Below are 19,136 nucleotides of genomic sequence, written 5' to 3'. Positions count from 1 at the left end.
AGGAGATAGAAGCGGGCTGTCCGAGGTTGGACGACTATCAGGTTGGAAGCTGTGGGAGGGAGATCCCCAGAGGAGATGAGGTCAGTGACAGTCCTGGAAACAATGGCTTGATGTTCAGTGGTGGGGTCATGGTCCAGGGAGACAGGTTAATCACATGGCATGACCCCTACACCTGTATTCGGGCCTTATCCAAATATTCCCCCATTATCTTTAATAATTAGTAATTTGTCTTGGTATTTGAAAAAAGCTGCTTGATAGCTTTAGTAATCCAGATAAATTCACTCAAGTAATTCAGTAAAGAGAATTTTCAGTATACCTATGACTCCCTCTTTCATCCATTAATTGGAATTTAAATTAAATAGTTATGATAATAAAGTGTCTGTATGTAGCAAATGGGCAAGTGTGTTAATGCTGTGCATCTTTACCTTAAGAATGCATAATTAATACAAATTGAGGCACACAGAGTCTTATTGTATTCTGTAGCACACCTAACCATGTACTATTTTTTGAAAATCATTCTCAGAATGGTCACTTGCAAGGCATTTATTGCCCATCCTGTGTTGCCAAATAGAAGTTTGATCTGACTGAGAAGTTTACATGCCCACTTCAGGGGGCAGTTAAGAGTCAGCCACTTTGGTGTGAGATTAGAGTCGCACACAGCTCATGCTGGATCAGGATGGCAGGTTTCCTTCAGACTACCACAGATTATTTATTGACCAGAGACGTTCTGGAACATCCTCCATCTGTCTGTACAGATCAGGTTTTGCATGGGAAATTCTGTAGCTAGAAACTGAAACTGTGATTATGATTTTTGAGTGAAAGTTAATTCTGATGCATGAAATTTATACAGCAGTGGAAATCAGCAGCTTCTTATATTGTGGGCTCCACAATACCGGTTACATTTGTAAACAATGGATGAGGAAGAAACTTTGCAACAAAAAAAAGGAAATATTTTTTGAACACAATGTATATGGGGGGGGGGGGGGTAATGTTGTCAGAATGCTCCCACTGGTTCCAATGTTGTCCATGTGCCCGTATCAGAATATAGCATTAATAATTTCCCTGCTTTTATGCTTTCTCTGTTCGCAGATATTGATGAGTGTTTAGTAAATAACGGCGGATGTGACCATTTCTGTAGGAATACGGTTGGCAGCTTTGAGTGCAGCTGTCGAAAAGGCTACAAGCTGCTGACAGATGAGCGATCCTGTCAAGGTAAGTCCCCATCCACATTATATCTTGCTTTGTTTGCTCATTGTTGTTAAAATATACTGGCTTAACAAATATTTAAGATTGTGTGATTCTACCCCTGAAAACTAATGTTCAAAATACAGAGAAACATTATGTTTGCTTGTTCAAATTGAAGGCTTCTAAAGAAATTATCAGTTCATCTTTGCTATAATGTGAGCAATATTTTCTAGCCAGACCCATACTTCAGTGAGCTCTCTAACACCTGCATTAATCGTGCCATGTGCAGCTCAACAGTATAAACGGATCACTTATTTTAGCTCGAAATTCAACAAAAACATTATGCTATCATTTTGTCAAAATTTAACAATGGTTTAGATTCTAACTTTCATGGCTGAGCAGAAAGCTGGCAGCAGCTGATCAATTGCCCATTACATATCTTGCCTGAATTCCCTTTACATTGGTAGACCCTGATTTTTGTGTTAAAAGGGCCTACATTCTGAAATTGGCAGGGGCAGCCATACAGTGATAAGGTCTCTTTCAGGGTAGTGCCACTCAGACTGGGAGCAGAAACAGTGCAGTAAGTTTCCCTCCGTGATTTCTGGGGTGCTTTTACCCTGATTTTAGGTGGCAGAGCCAGTGACAATCATCCCCCTGCCCCCCCCCCCAAAAGATCTTCCTCACACCAAACTCTGGGAGTAATATTAAGCAGCAGCTTTTAGAACAAAATGAGTTAGTACAAATATTATGAGTGAAAAGTTCTGTTATTCAAATCTGTTGTGCGAGTCAATGAACCGTTAAATGAGAAATGTCTTTGGAGATAATTGTGTAAAGGGAATGTCTACATTTTTTTTCTTACTGCACATCAATTAGTAAATGGCACAACTGATATGTGTTTACTTTGAGACCATAGTAGAGAGAGAAAAGTACTTCTGCAATTCACTTATAAGCCAAATTGGGAGATTGGAGTCATGGGGCTAATTTTGGTTCCAGCTGAAACTTTTACTGGTTCTGAAAGGCAAACCAAAGATTGATAAATTGACCCCATCAGTAAAATACAATCTGTGTTCAGGGTCAAAACCACATGGTAGGTTTATGCTGACCTCTCCTCTGCTCCTTACTTCAGAGTCAAACAAGTTGATAGAATTCATATGTTAAATTCTTAGCTCCAAATCATTGCAGTGAAATAACAAGTCATCTTGACAAAATACTTTGGAGCCAAGCAGCAAATATGATTGGCTCCATGCTGGTGGTTTAATATTTGCTTGGCTCCAGCTTTGGTTCTATTTATTGCTCACAGCTGTTAGTTGATGTTGAATTACAAAGATAAAATTTTAATGTTGCAAATTTTAAGCATGTCAAATATAAATTCACTTCTAGTATCAATTCACTGTTGGGTTTGGCTCAATGATAGCACTCTTGCTTGCACTACAAGATTTAGGTTCAATCCCTATACTTGATCTCAAACACATTGGGTGGAATCTACTCACCTTACTCTCTGCCAGAATGGCAGGGCCATTTTCCAGTTGGCATCCCAATCAATTGATTTGCATGTCCTACAGTTCCTCTTTTTCAGAGCAAGTTAATTATCAGTCTGCCTGCAGACTCCCCGATCAATGAGCAGCAATTGTTTGCAGGAAACAATCTAATGGGAGGAGGTAGGATTGAACTGCAGCATGGATGGAAGATGTGGAAAGGATGTTCCCCCACCCCCCATCACATACTTGTCTCGGGAGGTGATGATTCATGCAGTGAGGGCACGAAGATAATTCCTTTTTCCTGAAAATGGGAGGAGGAGGCCAGCCAACATCAGAGCAGGCATGGCTTCAAGTTCCTGAGACTGTCACTGGCCAAAGTGTGATGCTGGGGACCTGGATCCATGCTGGAAAAGTTTCAATGGCTTTATAAAGTCTGGCAAAGCAAGTGTCCTGCAGCTTTCAGCTGCCAGCCATCACTCTCTCTCCTCCCTAGCATTCCCCTGCACAGCACTCCTCTGACTGACACACCTTGCTATCATAACGTTACTTTCTCTCCAGCCTCAGATCTCCATTTCAACAGGCATCATTCATACTCACCCTCAACCTATTGCCCTCACATTCCTATTTCTCAGTCACCCTCCTCAAATGTCTACCCTCCAACCTCAGCAATCAATTTACCCCTCACACTCCTAACTGCCTGCCTCTTACCATTGCAGGGCATTAGAGCTCACAGCTTAAGGGAGAGGCAGAGAACTGGGGGTGGAGTTGCAGCCATGGTCATCCTGACTGCAATAGAGGAGGTAGTCCTTGAGATTGGTAGGGTGGCACCAGTACAGGCCATTGATGATGGAGAAATAGGTGTCCAGAGACAGCATTTGATATCACACTGCCATTTGGCACTATACCATCACTCATGTTGAATTGATATCAACAATAAATTAAGTCATAATCTGCACTATGCTAACTTGGAACCCAATTTCACCTACTTTCAGCACCAACTTATGTCTCTCGTCTCCCACAAATGCATCGATGATGGCAGCAGAGGAGATAAGACAGGAGCTTGAGGAGTCCTCAGAGTAAGGGCAGCACTCTGAGGATGCACTGTCACATGACTGCTACACATCCTTCACTAGCACAAATAAACGTATCTCTGGGTGCAGCTTCTCAGCTAGATAGAGTAGCATATAAGGAGGAGTATCACAGAATCTTAATGGCAAAAAAGGAGGCCGTTTGGCCGATCGTTTCTGCACTGGCTCTCCAAGTGAGCATTATAACGTAGTGCCATTGCCCTGCCTTTTCCCCGTACCCTTGTACCTTGTTCCTATTCAAATAATCATTTAATGCCCTCTTGAAAGTCTCGATTGAACTTGCCTCCACCACACTTCCAGGCAGTGCATCCCAGACTCATACCACTCAGTGTGTGAAACAGTTTTTCTTACATCACATTTGCTTCTTTTGCAAATCACTTTAAATCTGTGCCTTCTCGTTCTACTCTGTCCAGCCTCCTCATGATTTGAAAAACTTCTATCGAGTATATCACATGTTTGATCAGGACCAGGTGTTAGACACAGGGACAGCATTGGAGACTCCCTGTTATAGAGGGCGCAGGACATTCCAAGCTCTGCTAGACACAGATCTGAGCCACATGGGTCATTGTGGAGCAGCTACAGCAAATGTGCATGCATCTTATGCAATCAATTTCCAGGGGCCATGCGCAATTTTGCACAGAGAATGAAACATTCCATTCATAATGAGTGCTCCGATGTCCCAGGTATTTGCACTGATGACCACCTCCATTGAAGGAGAGGCCAACCTCAAGGACAATAAGACGCAAGAGGCCATCAACTGCATGCTGGCCCAGATCAATGGCCTGCACACTATAGTTGCCAGTTTACAGAGGATCAAAGAAAGCATCACCTTGGTGACTGAAGGCCACATTCACATCCCGCCAAGCACTCTCCTACTCTTGGTTAGCAGATGGATCCTGGGATGGAAGATGGGAGAAGGGTGATGACGTTGAGGGCTCTTCTCATGGTGCCCTGACATCTTGGCATTGCCCTTTGCCTCTCTCAGTCAGTGCCCTACATGCTGATCCTGCCCCAATTGCTGATTCTGTTCCTGCGCAAATGCAGATGGGGCAACCTTTGTCGGATTCCTCACAGGCTCTGAAACCCAGTGGATGTCTGCCACGGGTATGTATCACAACAGCGGAATGAGCAGCCTGCCTTCTAGCTCTGCTGAAGCCACGGGGGTAGAATCGTGTAGAAGTAACAGAAAGCATTTGAGGAAAAAGGTCTTAATTGCATTAAGGCATTTGATGTAAGTTGTACAAAATTACTGTTTCCAACAAACTTTGTGATTTTAGGCTGAAGGAACTGCTCCTATCAGAGCAAGCCTTTCACTGGCTGACCACAGGCTTGCCAGTTTCACCATTCTGTTCATATCTGGTCAGTTTCACTCTGATAAATTCCCACTGCACACTGGCCTTCTCCAAACTGGCCAATATGTAACTAGCATGTAAACTGTGCGCTGTTGGGAAAGAGGGAATCCATTTTTGAAAAAAAAGCTCAATAGCTTTCCTGCCAGGCACACTGGGATTCCACACTGGACAAGCAATCCAACCTGGGGAAAGCTGGAAGAGGGCCGGTTCACTGAAATCTCAACTTGATGTCATTTTTTCAGGATTTTCCCACCCCATAAGCCGTGGAACCTGCTTCCACTGGGCTGAGAATGTCCTGCCCAAAATCTGGGCTGATATTTCAGAGCAGAAGTGAGAGAATGATGCTTTACTGGAGGTGCCAGTTTTTGGAAGCAGTGTTAAACTAAGATCTAAACTGACATCTCTGTGGGAGATTCAGCAGCCCAGCCAAAAGTCCATTGACTTTCGGCGGGACCAGATGATCCTGGCAGTGGGCTGGACCAGAAAATCCCGCACCACGTTTTTTGATCTTGTCTGTTTTCCATTTGAAAACTAGCTAAAGCCCATTGTTGAAGTTATTCAGCTTTATGTGGCACTATCCCTTTCATGTAGCACAGGTTAGTAGATGGCTGGTGCTGAGTTAGAAGGTAGTAATTCTGTTCTTAATATTTGCATCATAAATCATGTGAATAAAATTCATGACCATAGCAAAACCTGAAATCTCAGTTAGCCCCTTAAGGTAGACATTTGTTACTTATTTTACAATATATAAACTGTTCTCAATTTATTTTAAAATTAGCTGTTCTGTAGCTAACACAGAAAATACTGTAGGGACAATGTCATGTACAGTAAGTGAAAGGGTATTAAAGATGATTGTGAGATCAGAGCCATCTGACTGTTGCTATAGTAATACAAAACTTTGTTCCCCAGTGGAATACAGCAAAGCACTATACACACATTGTGTATTATAGCACATTATTTTATTAATTATAAACAAACAGTACTTTTCATTATGAGATTACATTCTTGCAAAACTAAGAGCAGAATTTTCCATTCTGGAGACTAAGTCCAGTGGCAAAAGTCAAAAGTCAAAGTGACTTCGGCTGGAGAGCGGTGACATTTTGCATTGTTCAGCTCATTAATTATGCAGCCACCAGGAGCATGCCAATTCTCGTGTGACTTCCTACCTGCCCCGCTGTCACCTCATAGGCTCCAATGTCCGGGTGCCATGTTTGAATGACACCCGGACAGCCATTCAGTGTTTCACTCTGCTCCTTGACCCCCCTCCCCCATGTGTCCCCACCCGCCCCACCCCAACGGTCCTGGCTCTGTCTCACCCTTCCCATGTGCCCAGCTTTGGCACAGCATTTGTGACAGGCAGTTGATATCTCTCACTGATGGTGTGAAACGAAGGTGAAACTAACATCTACTGACCTGTAAGTCCAGGAAGAAGTCTCTGTTTCAGATTTCCAGCATCTGCAGTATTTTGCCTTTATTTAAGAAGTCTCCCTCGCCCAGTGCATGTCACTTATGTACAGTCGTGAAACTGAACATTCTAAGTTCCTGCTGGCAGGATGCTAAATTTGGAGGTGGGACAAGATTCTGCTGTGTTGGGCTTTTAATGAGCATTCATGAGATGCAAATGGGGTCCCCGACATAGATCCACGAAACACTCGACCCAACCTTAAGCTGCCATGAAAGTCAGGAGAACAAGATTCCAAATTAATTTCCTGACTTTGGAAAACTGGATTTTGGCCTCCCATCAAATCTTGCTCCCCCAACTGCCACAATTCCTGCTGCTGGCGGGAGTGGAAGCTTCTGCCCTAAGAGTTATTGTGAGAAATTAACAGCAGAGATATTTCCTGTTATACCTTTTTACCTCTGGTCAAAACAAATTGTTCTCATTTATTTAGGAAGCTGGGTTGCCATGAACTCCTTGACTTGCTGCAGAATATACATTGTAAGACAGTCAGTTATTGTATAAAGGCTGTCTTGTAATATTAAGCAAGGAAGAAAATTATAAGCACTAATTTTTTTCTTGCCTTTCTCCCTCTATCTTGCTTTGCTCCTTATTGCTTTTGCCTTTTAATTTTTAGGAATCTTTTTCATTATATGCATCAATTACGGACTCATAATGTCAGCTGCAATTCAGTGGTAGTGCTCTTGCCTCTTAACCGGAAGGATGTAGGTTCAAATCTCACTTCAGAGGCTTAAGTATAAAATCTAGGCTGACACTTCAGTACAGTACTGAATGAATGCTGCACTGTCAGAGGTCCCATTTTTTACATGAGATGCTAAACTGAGGTCCTGTCTGCCCTTTCGGGTGAATGTAAGTGATCCCCTGGCACTATTTCAAGGAAGATCAAAAGAGAACTTGCTGGTATCCTGGCCAATATCTGAATCTCAACCAATTTCTTATATTTTAAAAAATATGTTGATTATCTCATTGCAGTTTGTGGAGAGCTTGCTGTGTGCAAATTGGCTGCCACATCTTACATTATAATAGTGACTATACTTCAAGAGTACTTCATTGGCTGTAAAGTTTTGAAATGTCCTGAGGTCATGAATGGTGCTATAGAAATGTTTTTTTCTTCCTTTAAGCCAATTCAATAAATTGCTTGACAGTTTTGTTGAATATAGTGCGCAGAGAAAATCTTCACCCCATCAACCTTCCCAATTCAATAAAAGTGTTTTTCTTTATAAACTATAGTACAGCAAAGATATAATGTTTAAACAACAATAACTGCATTTCTTTGAAAAAATACAAAGAAATAAGATCTCCTTCTATTGATCAGGATTCTGCTCAACAACCACCCCTACCCTCCTCACTCAACAGCACCACCACTATGAAAAAGTTCCTCCTGAACGGCCTTAGCAGGATGGGTCTTTCTTAATGCTTCCTGCTGCAGCATTGATTTAAACAATTCAACTCATATCAACGTTGAAGCTTACAGTAAAATATAATTCACACAAGACATCTCTGCTAATAACCAAACTAGATCTTTTGAGTTATCAAGAGTCCATATAAACATTTATATTTTTAAGCAGGTTTACATTTCCATGGCATAATACTCATGGGGAGTGTGCATTGATACATTCATGTTTCTGTGAATTTTTTAAATACATTCATTAACGCAACAGAAGTCATTGTTGAAATCCAAGATATGGATTTTTGTATTAGACTGGGATTAGAATGTATGACCAAAACCTTCATTAGAAAAGAAAGGAGAAAAAAAATGTCCTTTGAGAAGCAACCCATTGCCCAATGAACAACACTGATATAACAGCAGGAAGAAAGGAGTTAAATGTTTTGCAGTTCTGGTACAAGCTAAATTAACTGCTTATTCAAATGCAGTTTGTTAGTCAATGGTCTGGAAAATCCCAACAATAAGCAGACTGTGCTCTACCACAAGCTTCATTTAGCAGCTAGAAAGGTGCAAAAACCTATTGACTCCCATTCAAAGTAAACTGACCTGAGAAAATTCTGCTTGATGAGGAAACATCTAACAGCTAAAGTGAACTTTCTGATAACAGTAACTAACGTGATTTACAAATGTCCTATTTTGCTTAATTTTCATTAATAAACTTCAGTTTCAATGCACAGTTATTTGAGCACCATTACAGATTATTAAAAAAGAACCAAAATTCTTCAGGAAGAATGTAAAATATATATTGCTCCCTTAGATACAATAATGTACTAAATGCTTTTGGCTCACAGCCCCAGATGTGGCCAAGTTCCAGTGCTTCTGGAATATGACATTCATCACCTTTGGAATTAATCAAGTGTTTCAGCGCAGGCTATTATAGATATTTAACAAAGCTGCTGTAACATTGAGGCTCTGCAGAGTACATGACAAGATGATTTAGAGCAGACTGTGATGAAAAGATGGATGCTGTAATTGTCTTTTTGGAGGTGTTTTATCAGTAGACAAGGATCATGTAATACACGTACAACTGTGCTTCTGCATACTATGGGATGGTATTTTTAAAATGCTCATTTAGGTTAAACCCTTCAAACAATAAATAGTTGTGTTCCAAACATTTTTTTTTTATATCTAAACCATCAGATCTACCCCTTAGAAAATCTTAATTTACAGAGCATAGCTGTACATTTCAGAAATAAAATGACATTAGACAATTTGTGACACCAATGTATTTCCATATATACTTGCACAAACTCAGACTATGGAAATCTGATTTTAACTGTTAGGGATGCTCCTGCTCCTATTTAGTAATGCGCAAAGTAATTTTTAACCATTTGCTGCAGGAGGTAGTGGTCTTCATGCAAACCAGGCAAGGGTGCATAAGCAGCCTTTTTCATGCACTGTCCAAGTAACTGCAATGGAAAAGGAATTCTGGCAGGGTGTAAAGTGGGCTACCATTTAGTTATCACCCATTTCTCACCACCACCCAAAACCAAATTTACACTTGCAGTTTTTTTAAAACAAGACTGGACTTGCAATGATAACTCATAGTTACTGAAGTGTAATCTGCCCCAGCCCTAAACAGGCAATCAATGGATTTGTGCAATATTTATCATAATTTGTCTTGTTATATGTATGATATGTGACATGTGTTATTCTTTGTTTTTGATAATTTTCACATACTAATGGATGTCTTGTGGTGTCAATTGTGGTGAGTCAAAGGAGTGTGTGTCCAAATACAGCTGTATTCATAGCCAGAAAAATCACATGCAATAACTTATCTTCCTACTCCAACACAATTAATTCTGAAGTCCATCAAGGATCTAACGTTGGCTCCCTCCCATTTTCCCTCTACATGCTGCCCCTCAGCAACATCATCCAAAGTCATGATGTCAAGTTCCACATGATATCTAACTCTGCCTCACTACCATCATTCTTGACCCTCTACTGTTCCTGATTTGTCACGCTGCTTGTATGACATCCAATACTAGATGAGCAGAAATTCCCTTCAACTAAATATTGGCAAGATATTGCCTTTGGCCCCCAGCACAAACTCTGTTCCCCATCAGTAATTCCATCCCTCTTCCTGGAAATTGCCTGGGACTTAACTAGGCCTTGCGCAACTTTGGTATCATAATTGGCCCAAAGATGAGCTTCCAACCACATATATCTGTTCTATCATCAACATTGCCTGCTTCTACCTCCATGGCATTGTGTGTCTGCACCCTGCCTCAGCTCATCAACTGCTGAAACCCACATCCATGCCTCTGAAACCTCTAAACTTGATTATCCCAATGTTCCCCTCGCCAGCTCCTATCATCCACCCTCCATAAACTTGAGCTTATCCAAAGCTCTGTTGCCTATATTGTAACTCACACAAAGTCCTGTTCACCCATCACCCCTGCACTTACTGTTTTCAAATTCCTCATGACTTTACCAATCCCTATAGCTATAACCTCTCTCAGTCTACATCTCTCCAGAATCTCTGTAATCATGTACAATTCTGGCCTCTCGTGCAACCACAATTTTAATTGCTGCAGCAGTGACGAACTTGCCTTCGGTTGCTTAAGTACCATACTCTTGAATTCCCTCCCTAAAATTGTTTACTTCACTATCCTTTAAGATGCATCTTAAAACACACCTCTTTGACCAAGCTTTCAGACATCTGTCCTAATATCTCCTTATGTGGCTCAGTGTCAAATTTTGTTTGATAATGCTCCTGGGAAGCACCAGAAATTTTATTACATTAAAACTACAAACTACTACAAATAAAGCGAGCACCAAGAAGCAAACCAATTATATAGCCGAAAAGATTGTGGAATTTGGGCATAAGTGAATTACCCAGGTAATTAAAATAAGCCCATCTTGTTGATCTTTTACCTCCTTCACTGCCCACGAAACTAGCCATAACCAATCCCTCAAATGTAAATATCTTCCAGTTGAGCTTGTTGAGGATTGGGAGGTAAGTGGTCTCAACATTGCAGCTGAATTTTCAGATGCAGCAGGAAACAGTTCTTTTTGTCATTTTAATTGCAATCTATAAGCATGTTTTTAAGTGATCTTCACCGAGACCTGCTCTTGTTTTCTGCTTCTTTTAATGAGTTTTTTTTCTGGCATAAGTATAAGGCGCATTAAAAATTGAAAAGCTTCTCCAATTACTTGTTGTGCCTGGTGTGCAGGAATGATAATTAAATGATTTGAAACTTAAATTTTAAGGCAAGGGTTTGGTTTAACGTTTCATTCAAAAGGTGGCATCTCCAATAGTGCAGCACTCCTTCAGTATCTGAAGTATCAATCTAGGTTGTGTGTCTACACAGTATCTAGGCAGCCATAGGAGCAAATTTGCCAAACCTAATATTGGACCCAGTGACCATTAACACACTTCACAGCAGATAAGAATGGGATTCAGGCTGACAACTCTACTCCTTGCAGCTAATTATAATGCCCACACCATTAATTGAGATTGGTTAATTTAGTACATAAAAAGGATCAAACCCAATACTTCTCTGACATTGATTTTGTATTTAGTACATTTACCCACTGACGAATCTGTCGCCCAGTCATAATTATTTACTACTTTTCAAACATATCAAACAATTATGATGATGAGAGTCCCTTTATTTAAAAAAAACTCTCCTATCAGTCAAATTTTTATAAGTTATTTTAATTAACACATTTCAAACTTGAATGAATGTATATTTCTGTTAAGATTTATTAGTTTATGGGCAGAATTTTATGTTTGGCATGCGGGTGCACATCCGACATGCCCGAGCGTAATATGACGCGCAGTGATGTCGGGCATGCGTCCCAACATCATCGCGCACTCGCACGATATTTCATTCAGTTGGTGCGCGCCGGAGTCAGCTGCACCCGCTGATAATTGAAAGGCTATTAGCAAGCTAACTGAAATCAAATTAACGCTGCCTGTCCAACCTTATGGTTGGCAGGCAGGCGAAAAGGCCAAATGGCCTTTACAATTTTTAGGAAACCTCATCCATGAGCGGGATGATATTTCCTAAAGCAAATAAACATTAACTAAAAACTTTATTTTTGAATTAAAAACATGTCCCATCTGATGTGACAGAATCACACAAGGGGACATGTTTTTTTTTAAATTTTTACTGTCTTTATTAATTTTTTTAAAAAGTGTTTCAATCTCCCTGAGGCAGCTCCATGCCTCAGGGAGATTGAAGCGCTCTTTCGTACGAGTGCGCCAGACCCGCTCTCCCTCCTTCCCCCACACCCGCACAGGTAGCGTGAAATCATGGAGCGGAGCCAATCGTGAGCAGCGTTTGGCTTCCTGACTGCCCTCACCCGCTCCTGCCAAGCCCGCCCAACGACAGAAAAATTCTGGCCTATGTTTCTGTTAAAACAGGCATCACAAAGCTGAACTTTACAAGATTAAAGTAACACAAGAAATTGCCTAATGTAGTTATATTAAACAGATGTGAAGGGATCTGGCAAGCAGTGAAGTAGAAACAGTGTTGTCTATGCCAACCGTCTATTCGTTTACTGTCCCTGAAGCAAAAGTAAATAAATAAGAAAGCTGATATTTCTAACTGTCAGCAAAGTAAATCCATACATCACTGAATTTCAATTTTGCAATTGCATGCAGCAAAACAGCTTCACTTTTTGATTTGAAACTTCTAAACACTATGTTGGTTTTACAATCATTCCTGTTTCAACAATATGGTGACATTTGAATAAAGTGAATTCATCTGATCATAAATTGATCCTGCCTGACAGCCTGTAAAGCATTTGTGTAGATACAATCCGAAGCAACTTATAAGATAACTCCCACTCCACCATTCTCGTAAGTAATCTTTGATTTTTTTTTTGATTTTTTTTTTAATTTATTGGCTTGTGCTACTGTGATGGCAATTGTTTCTTGAAGCTAAAACCTCAGGAGTATGTTTGCTTAAAACAATATGTTTTTGAAACAGAAATTGTGTGCATGTTGTCAAAGAAAATTATCGTGACTTCATGAATGCTGGCAACCATTTATTTATTTGATTTCCTCTATTTTGTGGATTGAATCCATCACGTTGCAGGAAATGTGAGTACAGCCTCACAAACAAGTTTGCATTCACAATGGCCAAAACTAATATTAAAGTTGGAAATTCTGAATTTGATCTTAAACCTCTTGGTACAATAGGTTAATTTATCCCCTAACATTCTCAGAAAAAGATTTGATGATTAAAAGCGAGGTGCACAGTTGTCACTGAGAATAAATAAAAATTCCGTACTTGAAGATTTCTTTTAACAAACTTCATAAAATTTCAAATACAAAACTAAGAACAAATTACTTTCACAAAAGTCAAAATATCTACATTAATAACATCAGCCAGGATATTTTGGATGGTGAGATTTCCCTTCCCACCATCTGATGAGTCGGCGGCAAACACATCCCCACCCATAACAGGCTGCCCTGCAGCTATTTCACTATTCCACTCCAATGAGAGTTAATTGGCTAGAGGTGGGACTTCTGCCCCTCAACTGGGAGGAAGTCCCATCTCAGAGAGCTGACAGCCAATCAGATTGGCTGGCAGTGCTCTCGTCCCGGCAGGTTTAGAAGCCATAATGGACAGGATTGGGGCTGCGGCAGTCCTAGAGCCTAAGTCCTGGGAGTCCAGGAACAGGTGAGTTTTGGGGATCTCAGGGTGAGGAGGGTGGGAGTGTAAAGAAGGGGCTTGGGGTGGGAGCCCCCACAGGAGTCAGACCTTTTGGGGGAATGCCTAATGATAAAAGGAGCCTGCTGATGGAGGTGCCCCACAGCCCCCCAGCCCATCTTGCCAGAGGCCTGAACAGTGTTAATTTTTGGACTTCCCCCACTGACCTTGAACTCCTCCCGTAAGCCTGAAAATTGAGGCTGGGCAGGAATTGGCTCCTAAGTGGTCAATAATGGCCACTTAAGGGCTTCAATTAAGGCAAGGATGGGCGGGCTGGTCTAGACGTCACCCACCCCAGCATAAAATTGTGGAGAGGTTGGGGCAGGTAGGAAGGCCCTCCTAAAAATTTTATGGTCACCACCCGCACCCCCCACCCCCACCACCACCACACCTAGGAACCCGCTGATGGGGGAACGTAAAATTCTGCCCATAGAATACTCAGTGAATTAGTTGAAGGATGTTTGAAATGAGCAGAGTCGGATTGAACTCCTTACCAAATTTTGAACATTGATTTGGTGTAGCTAATAGGCAGGAATGAGATTAAAAACTCTGTTTTGATGACTTTCCATCTGTTTACATTTCTTAATAAATTGACTGTCAATTTTCATTGTTTAAACAAAACTTTAAAATCAATCAAACGGAGCCATGTAGGGTTTTGCTGCTCCTCATTCCCAGAAACACACTTTGCATCCCTTGCTATCTAAAATGCACCAATTCTGACCAATACAAAATGGATTCACTTCTCTTTATGAATGATAATCAACCCAATAGATGGTTTTACTTACATAGAATTGAATCAACCATGCACTCACACAGTGAGCTGCACTGTTTCCCAACAAGACAAAATAACAAATAAGCAACTGCTTGTTTTTTTTCTCTTCATGGGTCCGAAAGAGCCACTTATTGGGCTTGATGATTCTTGCTTTAGCTGAATGAGGCTTGCTGCAAAATTCACACACTCCAGACTGCCTCCCCTCCTCTGACCGACAACTGCCAATATTAGTTTGCAATATGAAGTGGGGTGTCGGGGCAGGGGGAAATGGATATTCATCTCACGGATGCCTGCTTTTCATCTGAAAAATGGGCAAGCAACAGAGGAAGATTTGGAGAGGACCAGCTGAAATTTACAGGCAGGCTTTTAAATGGTTTCCCACTGCTACCATCTACTATAGTCGGGGGGCTGCTTACACATGCAAATTGGGATAAAATGCTACTGCAGGCTTATCTTTTTCTGGTTTTCTAATAGCTGTCTTCAATCTTCCATGAGCTTGAATTGATTGAAAACACTGCAGGCTATATCCTTACCTGTACTAAATGCTATACTCCCACCACCCCTATCCTCTGCAGGATCCAATCGGCACAAAAAATTCAAAATTCCTGTCCTTTTTCCCAAAACCGTCTGTTGTGTCATTCTGACCTATTTTAATGATCCCCTCCTGACAGCATGTGCGCATGCATCTTCTCCTGCTCTAAAATGAAACTTCTCCCTCTCCCTTACTGTCTGTGGTCAGTCGTTCAGCCATTATGCTTCTATACTCCACTAGTCTCTAACCTTATCCCTCAAGCCTGCCATCTCCCACCTTGCTTTCAAGAATCTCCTTGTCAAACTTGTCTTTATTTCCCTATAAAAACAAAAAAACTGCGGATGCTGAAAATCCAAAGCAAAAACAGAATTACCTGGAAAAACTCAGCAGGTCTGGCAGCATCGGCGGAGAAGAAAAGGTATGCTGCCAGACCTGCTGAGTTTTTCCAGGTAATTCTGTTTTTGTTTTGGATTTCCAGCGTCTGCAGTTTTTTTGTTTTTATCTCTGTGTCTAATTGACTGCCACTGCTCTTCAAGAAATGCCTACCTCCTTGAAGAAGTTCTGTTCCTCTCTGCAACAAGATTTCCGTATCGAAGGGTCATGAGGACTCGAAATGTCAACTCTTTTCTTCTCCGCCGATGCTGCCAGACCTGCTGAGTTTTTCCAGGTAATTCTGTCCCAGTTTATCTAGTCATTTCTCTAACATTGAGGATCAATCTTGTAGTTTTCCCCTGTATCAACCCTAGGGCCTGGAGGGCCCCTTCATGTCACAGTGACCGGAACAAATCATACAACTCCAGGTGTGACCAGTGCTCTTCACCAGGGCCCTGTATGGCTTCAGCACAACAGATTTAAGCTCAGACAATATCAAAGGCTTCTTTCATTTGACTCAGCCCCAAGTCATTTTAGTGGTTTCAAGAACTTCCTCATTTGTCAAATAATGTGCCCTTACCTCATTGACATGTAATCATTTTACTGTAGCTATGATTGATTAGAGGATGTTGGGAATGAATACAACTTCAGTGTATTAAGGATGTCCTTTGAACCACAGTCTTTTAAAGTGTTAAGCATAGCTTTGTTACACCAGAAGATCCATTACAGCTTAGCACGCAACTCAGATTTAATTTTTTAGCCTTTTAAAACATAAAGTAATTTTTTTTTTCCTGCTGATAATTTAGTTGAAGGGACAGTGGGAATTACATGTTAGCATCAGACAGTGGAATAAGATATTGCTCCATATCACACACAGTTGTAAAAATCTTACCACATGCACACACCGATCTTTGATCTCAGCTATGGTTAAAAATTATGCCAGAACTGAACATTAGGCAGGGTAGCAACCAGGTTGGTTCCAAATATTAGCAGTTCACTACTTTGACGATTGTGTTAATGGTAGGTCAGAAAGTTGGATCAAACTGGAATTTTACTCGGCAAATTCAGATTGAGTGGAAAATTGAAGCGACATGTTGTTTGTGCTGAGGATCATGCCATAGCCTGACTCAGTAATCAAATAAACATGGGAGGGTTAGTCGGGCTGTACCATTCATGTGTTTGTATTATTCCTTCTAAATTTAATTTGTGCAAATGCAACACCTTTTCTTGACATCCAACTGCCAAGACAAACCGGAGATATGGGGACAGAGGTTAGTGGTAGGGATGCAATGTGCTGGGGGAAGCGAGAGAAATGCCATTGCCTGGGGAGGGTGGGGAGGAATTCAAGCCATGTGGTTTGGTGGCCGTTTATATTGGTATACGTCAAAATGGGCACCAGCCTGAGATGGGTCTGGTTTATACTGGCACCAACTTGAAACTCATAGTTCTCTGAGGCAAAAAAAGCACTGAGTTTTGGAACAGATCTGATTTCAGTTTGCTACTGTAAGTGGATATAAGCATATTTGACCTACAAAACTATTCCAGTAACTTCAGTAGATTGTATCTGCTTGTAGGTACTGTTATTTAACAGTCATAATTAGCCAAAGAGCCAAAGGTGAGAAAAGGAATTTTGTTTTGGACAGAGTTGTGATTTGAAATGCACTGTTTGAAAGGAAGCAGATACAGTCTTACCTTTAAAAATGGAATTGGATAAATACTTGAAGGGGGAAAACAGTCAAGGCAATAGCGATAGAGCAGGGGAGTGGAACTACTGAATAACTTTTTCAAAGAACTAGCACAGGCACAATGTCTGAATGGCCTCGTTCTGTGCTGGAAGATTCTATAATTCTATATGATTTTATAATACCATGAGTCACATACCATGGAATAATAAATACATATTGTGTGCTTTAGTTTTCATAGTGCTTCAGCAGTATAGGGTTCCTCTTTGCCATAATCAGAACAAAACAATTACATTTTAAAAAGTAAAAATTTTAAATTAATGATACTGAGGTCCATCATAGACCTCACTTCACACAATGGGTCATTTCAAATAATCTTGTTAGTACCACAGTAAAGTGAGCAAATCCATTCATTTTCATGGGATTTACATTCATTTGCTGACTGCAGAATTTATTCGTGATAATTTTACCAACCACTAAGGGAGAAACCTTACATCAGTTTTTCGACAATGTGTTGCATAATGTGAATTAGGTAGAAAGTACTTGGGGAAAAGAAAGAGAGAAAGCATTTATTTAGTGCTCTACAGGCAATGAAATACTTTTGAAGTATAATCATTGTTATAATGTAAGAAACGTGGTAGCCAATTCCTGCACAGCAAAAGAGAGGGAATAAATGACTATGAAGTGGAGGTGTTGAAGCAGAAATAACAGCCCATATTTTTGCCAAGTCAGGCCGACTTGGGAGGCATTTAGAAATGACGGTGGAACCTATTTCCGCGACTCCTGCCCCATTCAAGTTTCTGGCAATTTTCGCCAGCGTGAGATAAGGGTGCAGATAGCCAGCCTGCAAGCAATACTCCCGCCCTTGCCGGCTTTATTGCAGGGGTAAGCAGTTCAAGAAGGCAGCTCACCACCACCTTCTCAAGGGCAACTAGGGATGGGCAATAAATGCTGGCCCAGCCAGTGAAGCCCACATCCCACGAGTGAACAAGAATCAAAAAATAATAAAAATTCAACATTGGCCTGTTTACCTTCTTATAAATTTGTCATTCACAGCCATTAATAGTGTCAATGTCAAAAGCCTTTATCCGATTCAGAACTCTTAATTTTATGTAAATGAACACACAGTCAATAAAAGATTTCTTCAAAGAACCAGCAGGTTATTACAAGGTAATAGAGATGTCAATCAAACAAAGCTTTCACTATCATCTGCAGCTGTGCATTAGTCATTCTTGGGAGCTCAGCCAAGCATTCATAATGAGGCCATCTGGCAACTTATTCAACAAAAGGAGGCTGAACAGGCATCATTATGAATGCCTGGCTGAACTCCCATTAAACAGAGGAAGGCAGTCCACCCTCCATGCTGCCTCTGGCCTGCATCTGGAGGTGATGGGCCTGACTTGATCTTGCCCCCGCCTCCCAAAAACTAAAATATGGCAAGCAAAGGCAGCCTTAACGGAGATGGTATTGCCGGGTCAGGAACTTTCCCAACTCTCGGTACCCATCTCCCTCTGCAACTCCGGCCCAGGGGTGGGTTGTCCATACAGCGGCATGGGGATAGGGTTGGGGAGGGCCAGGATTCCAGATGGGAAGTCCAGAAGTCTGTATTTCTGCACAGGCACTTGAGTTTTAACTCCGCAGCAGGCATCTTTACTCTCAGGTTCCATGCACAGATGTCATCCCAACTGACAGACTTGGGTTCCAGACAGGGAGGAAGGAGTGTGCAGCTGGTCACAGGAAATCGAGAGGATAGGTTATTGTGGGTACTGGGAGGAAGCACTCCTGCTCTTCCTGACCCACCATCAGTATTTATAAAGGTACTTACTACTTCCTGAAGCTGGTCGTTCCTTTATTCTGCTATCAAGTTTCCCGAGGCAAGCGAATCCCAGATAGCCAGAGTTAAATTTGCAAATCAGGTTATGTCAGAAGCGGCCAACCTCATTAAACTATTTTGTCAACAGGTTTACTGGAGCTGGCTGGCTTCCCACTCTCACTCTGCTGCCATTAAACTGGGAAGTTGACAGGGTTTGAAATTTTTAAAACTTTAAAAATTTTAACATCTCACCCAACTCCAACCCACTTGTTTTTGAGGGTTAAAATTCA

General features: G+C 41.2%; 1 protein-coding gene across 2 annotated transcripts in view; it reads left to right on the top strand.

Moving 5' to 3' along the window:
• scube1 (signal peptide, CUB domain, EGF-like 1) overlaps window positions 1-19,136 on the top strand; it is a 386,703-nt gene that overhangs the window by 277,492 nt on the left and 90,075 nt on the right. For both annotated transcript variants that reach the window (XM_041216271.1, XM_041216270.1), the window contains one exon: window positions 1,090-1,212. In XM_041216271.1, coding sequence (XP_041072205.1) covers window positions 1,090-1,212 — 123 coding nt within the window. The remainder of the gene's footprint in view (window positions 1-1,089; window positions 1,213-19,136) is intronic.

This window comes from Carcharodon carcharias, chromosome 21, assembly GCF_017639515.1.
Source record: "Carcharodon carcharias isolate sCarCar2 chromosome 21, sCarCar2.pri, whole genome shotgun sequence".
Taxonomy (NCBI): domain Eukaryota; kingdom Metazoa; phylum Chordata; class Chondrichthyes; order Lamniformes; family Lamnidae; genus Carcharodon; species Carcharodon carcharias.
This window is presented reverse-complemented; position numbering and strand designations above follow the sequence as displayed.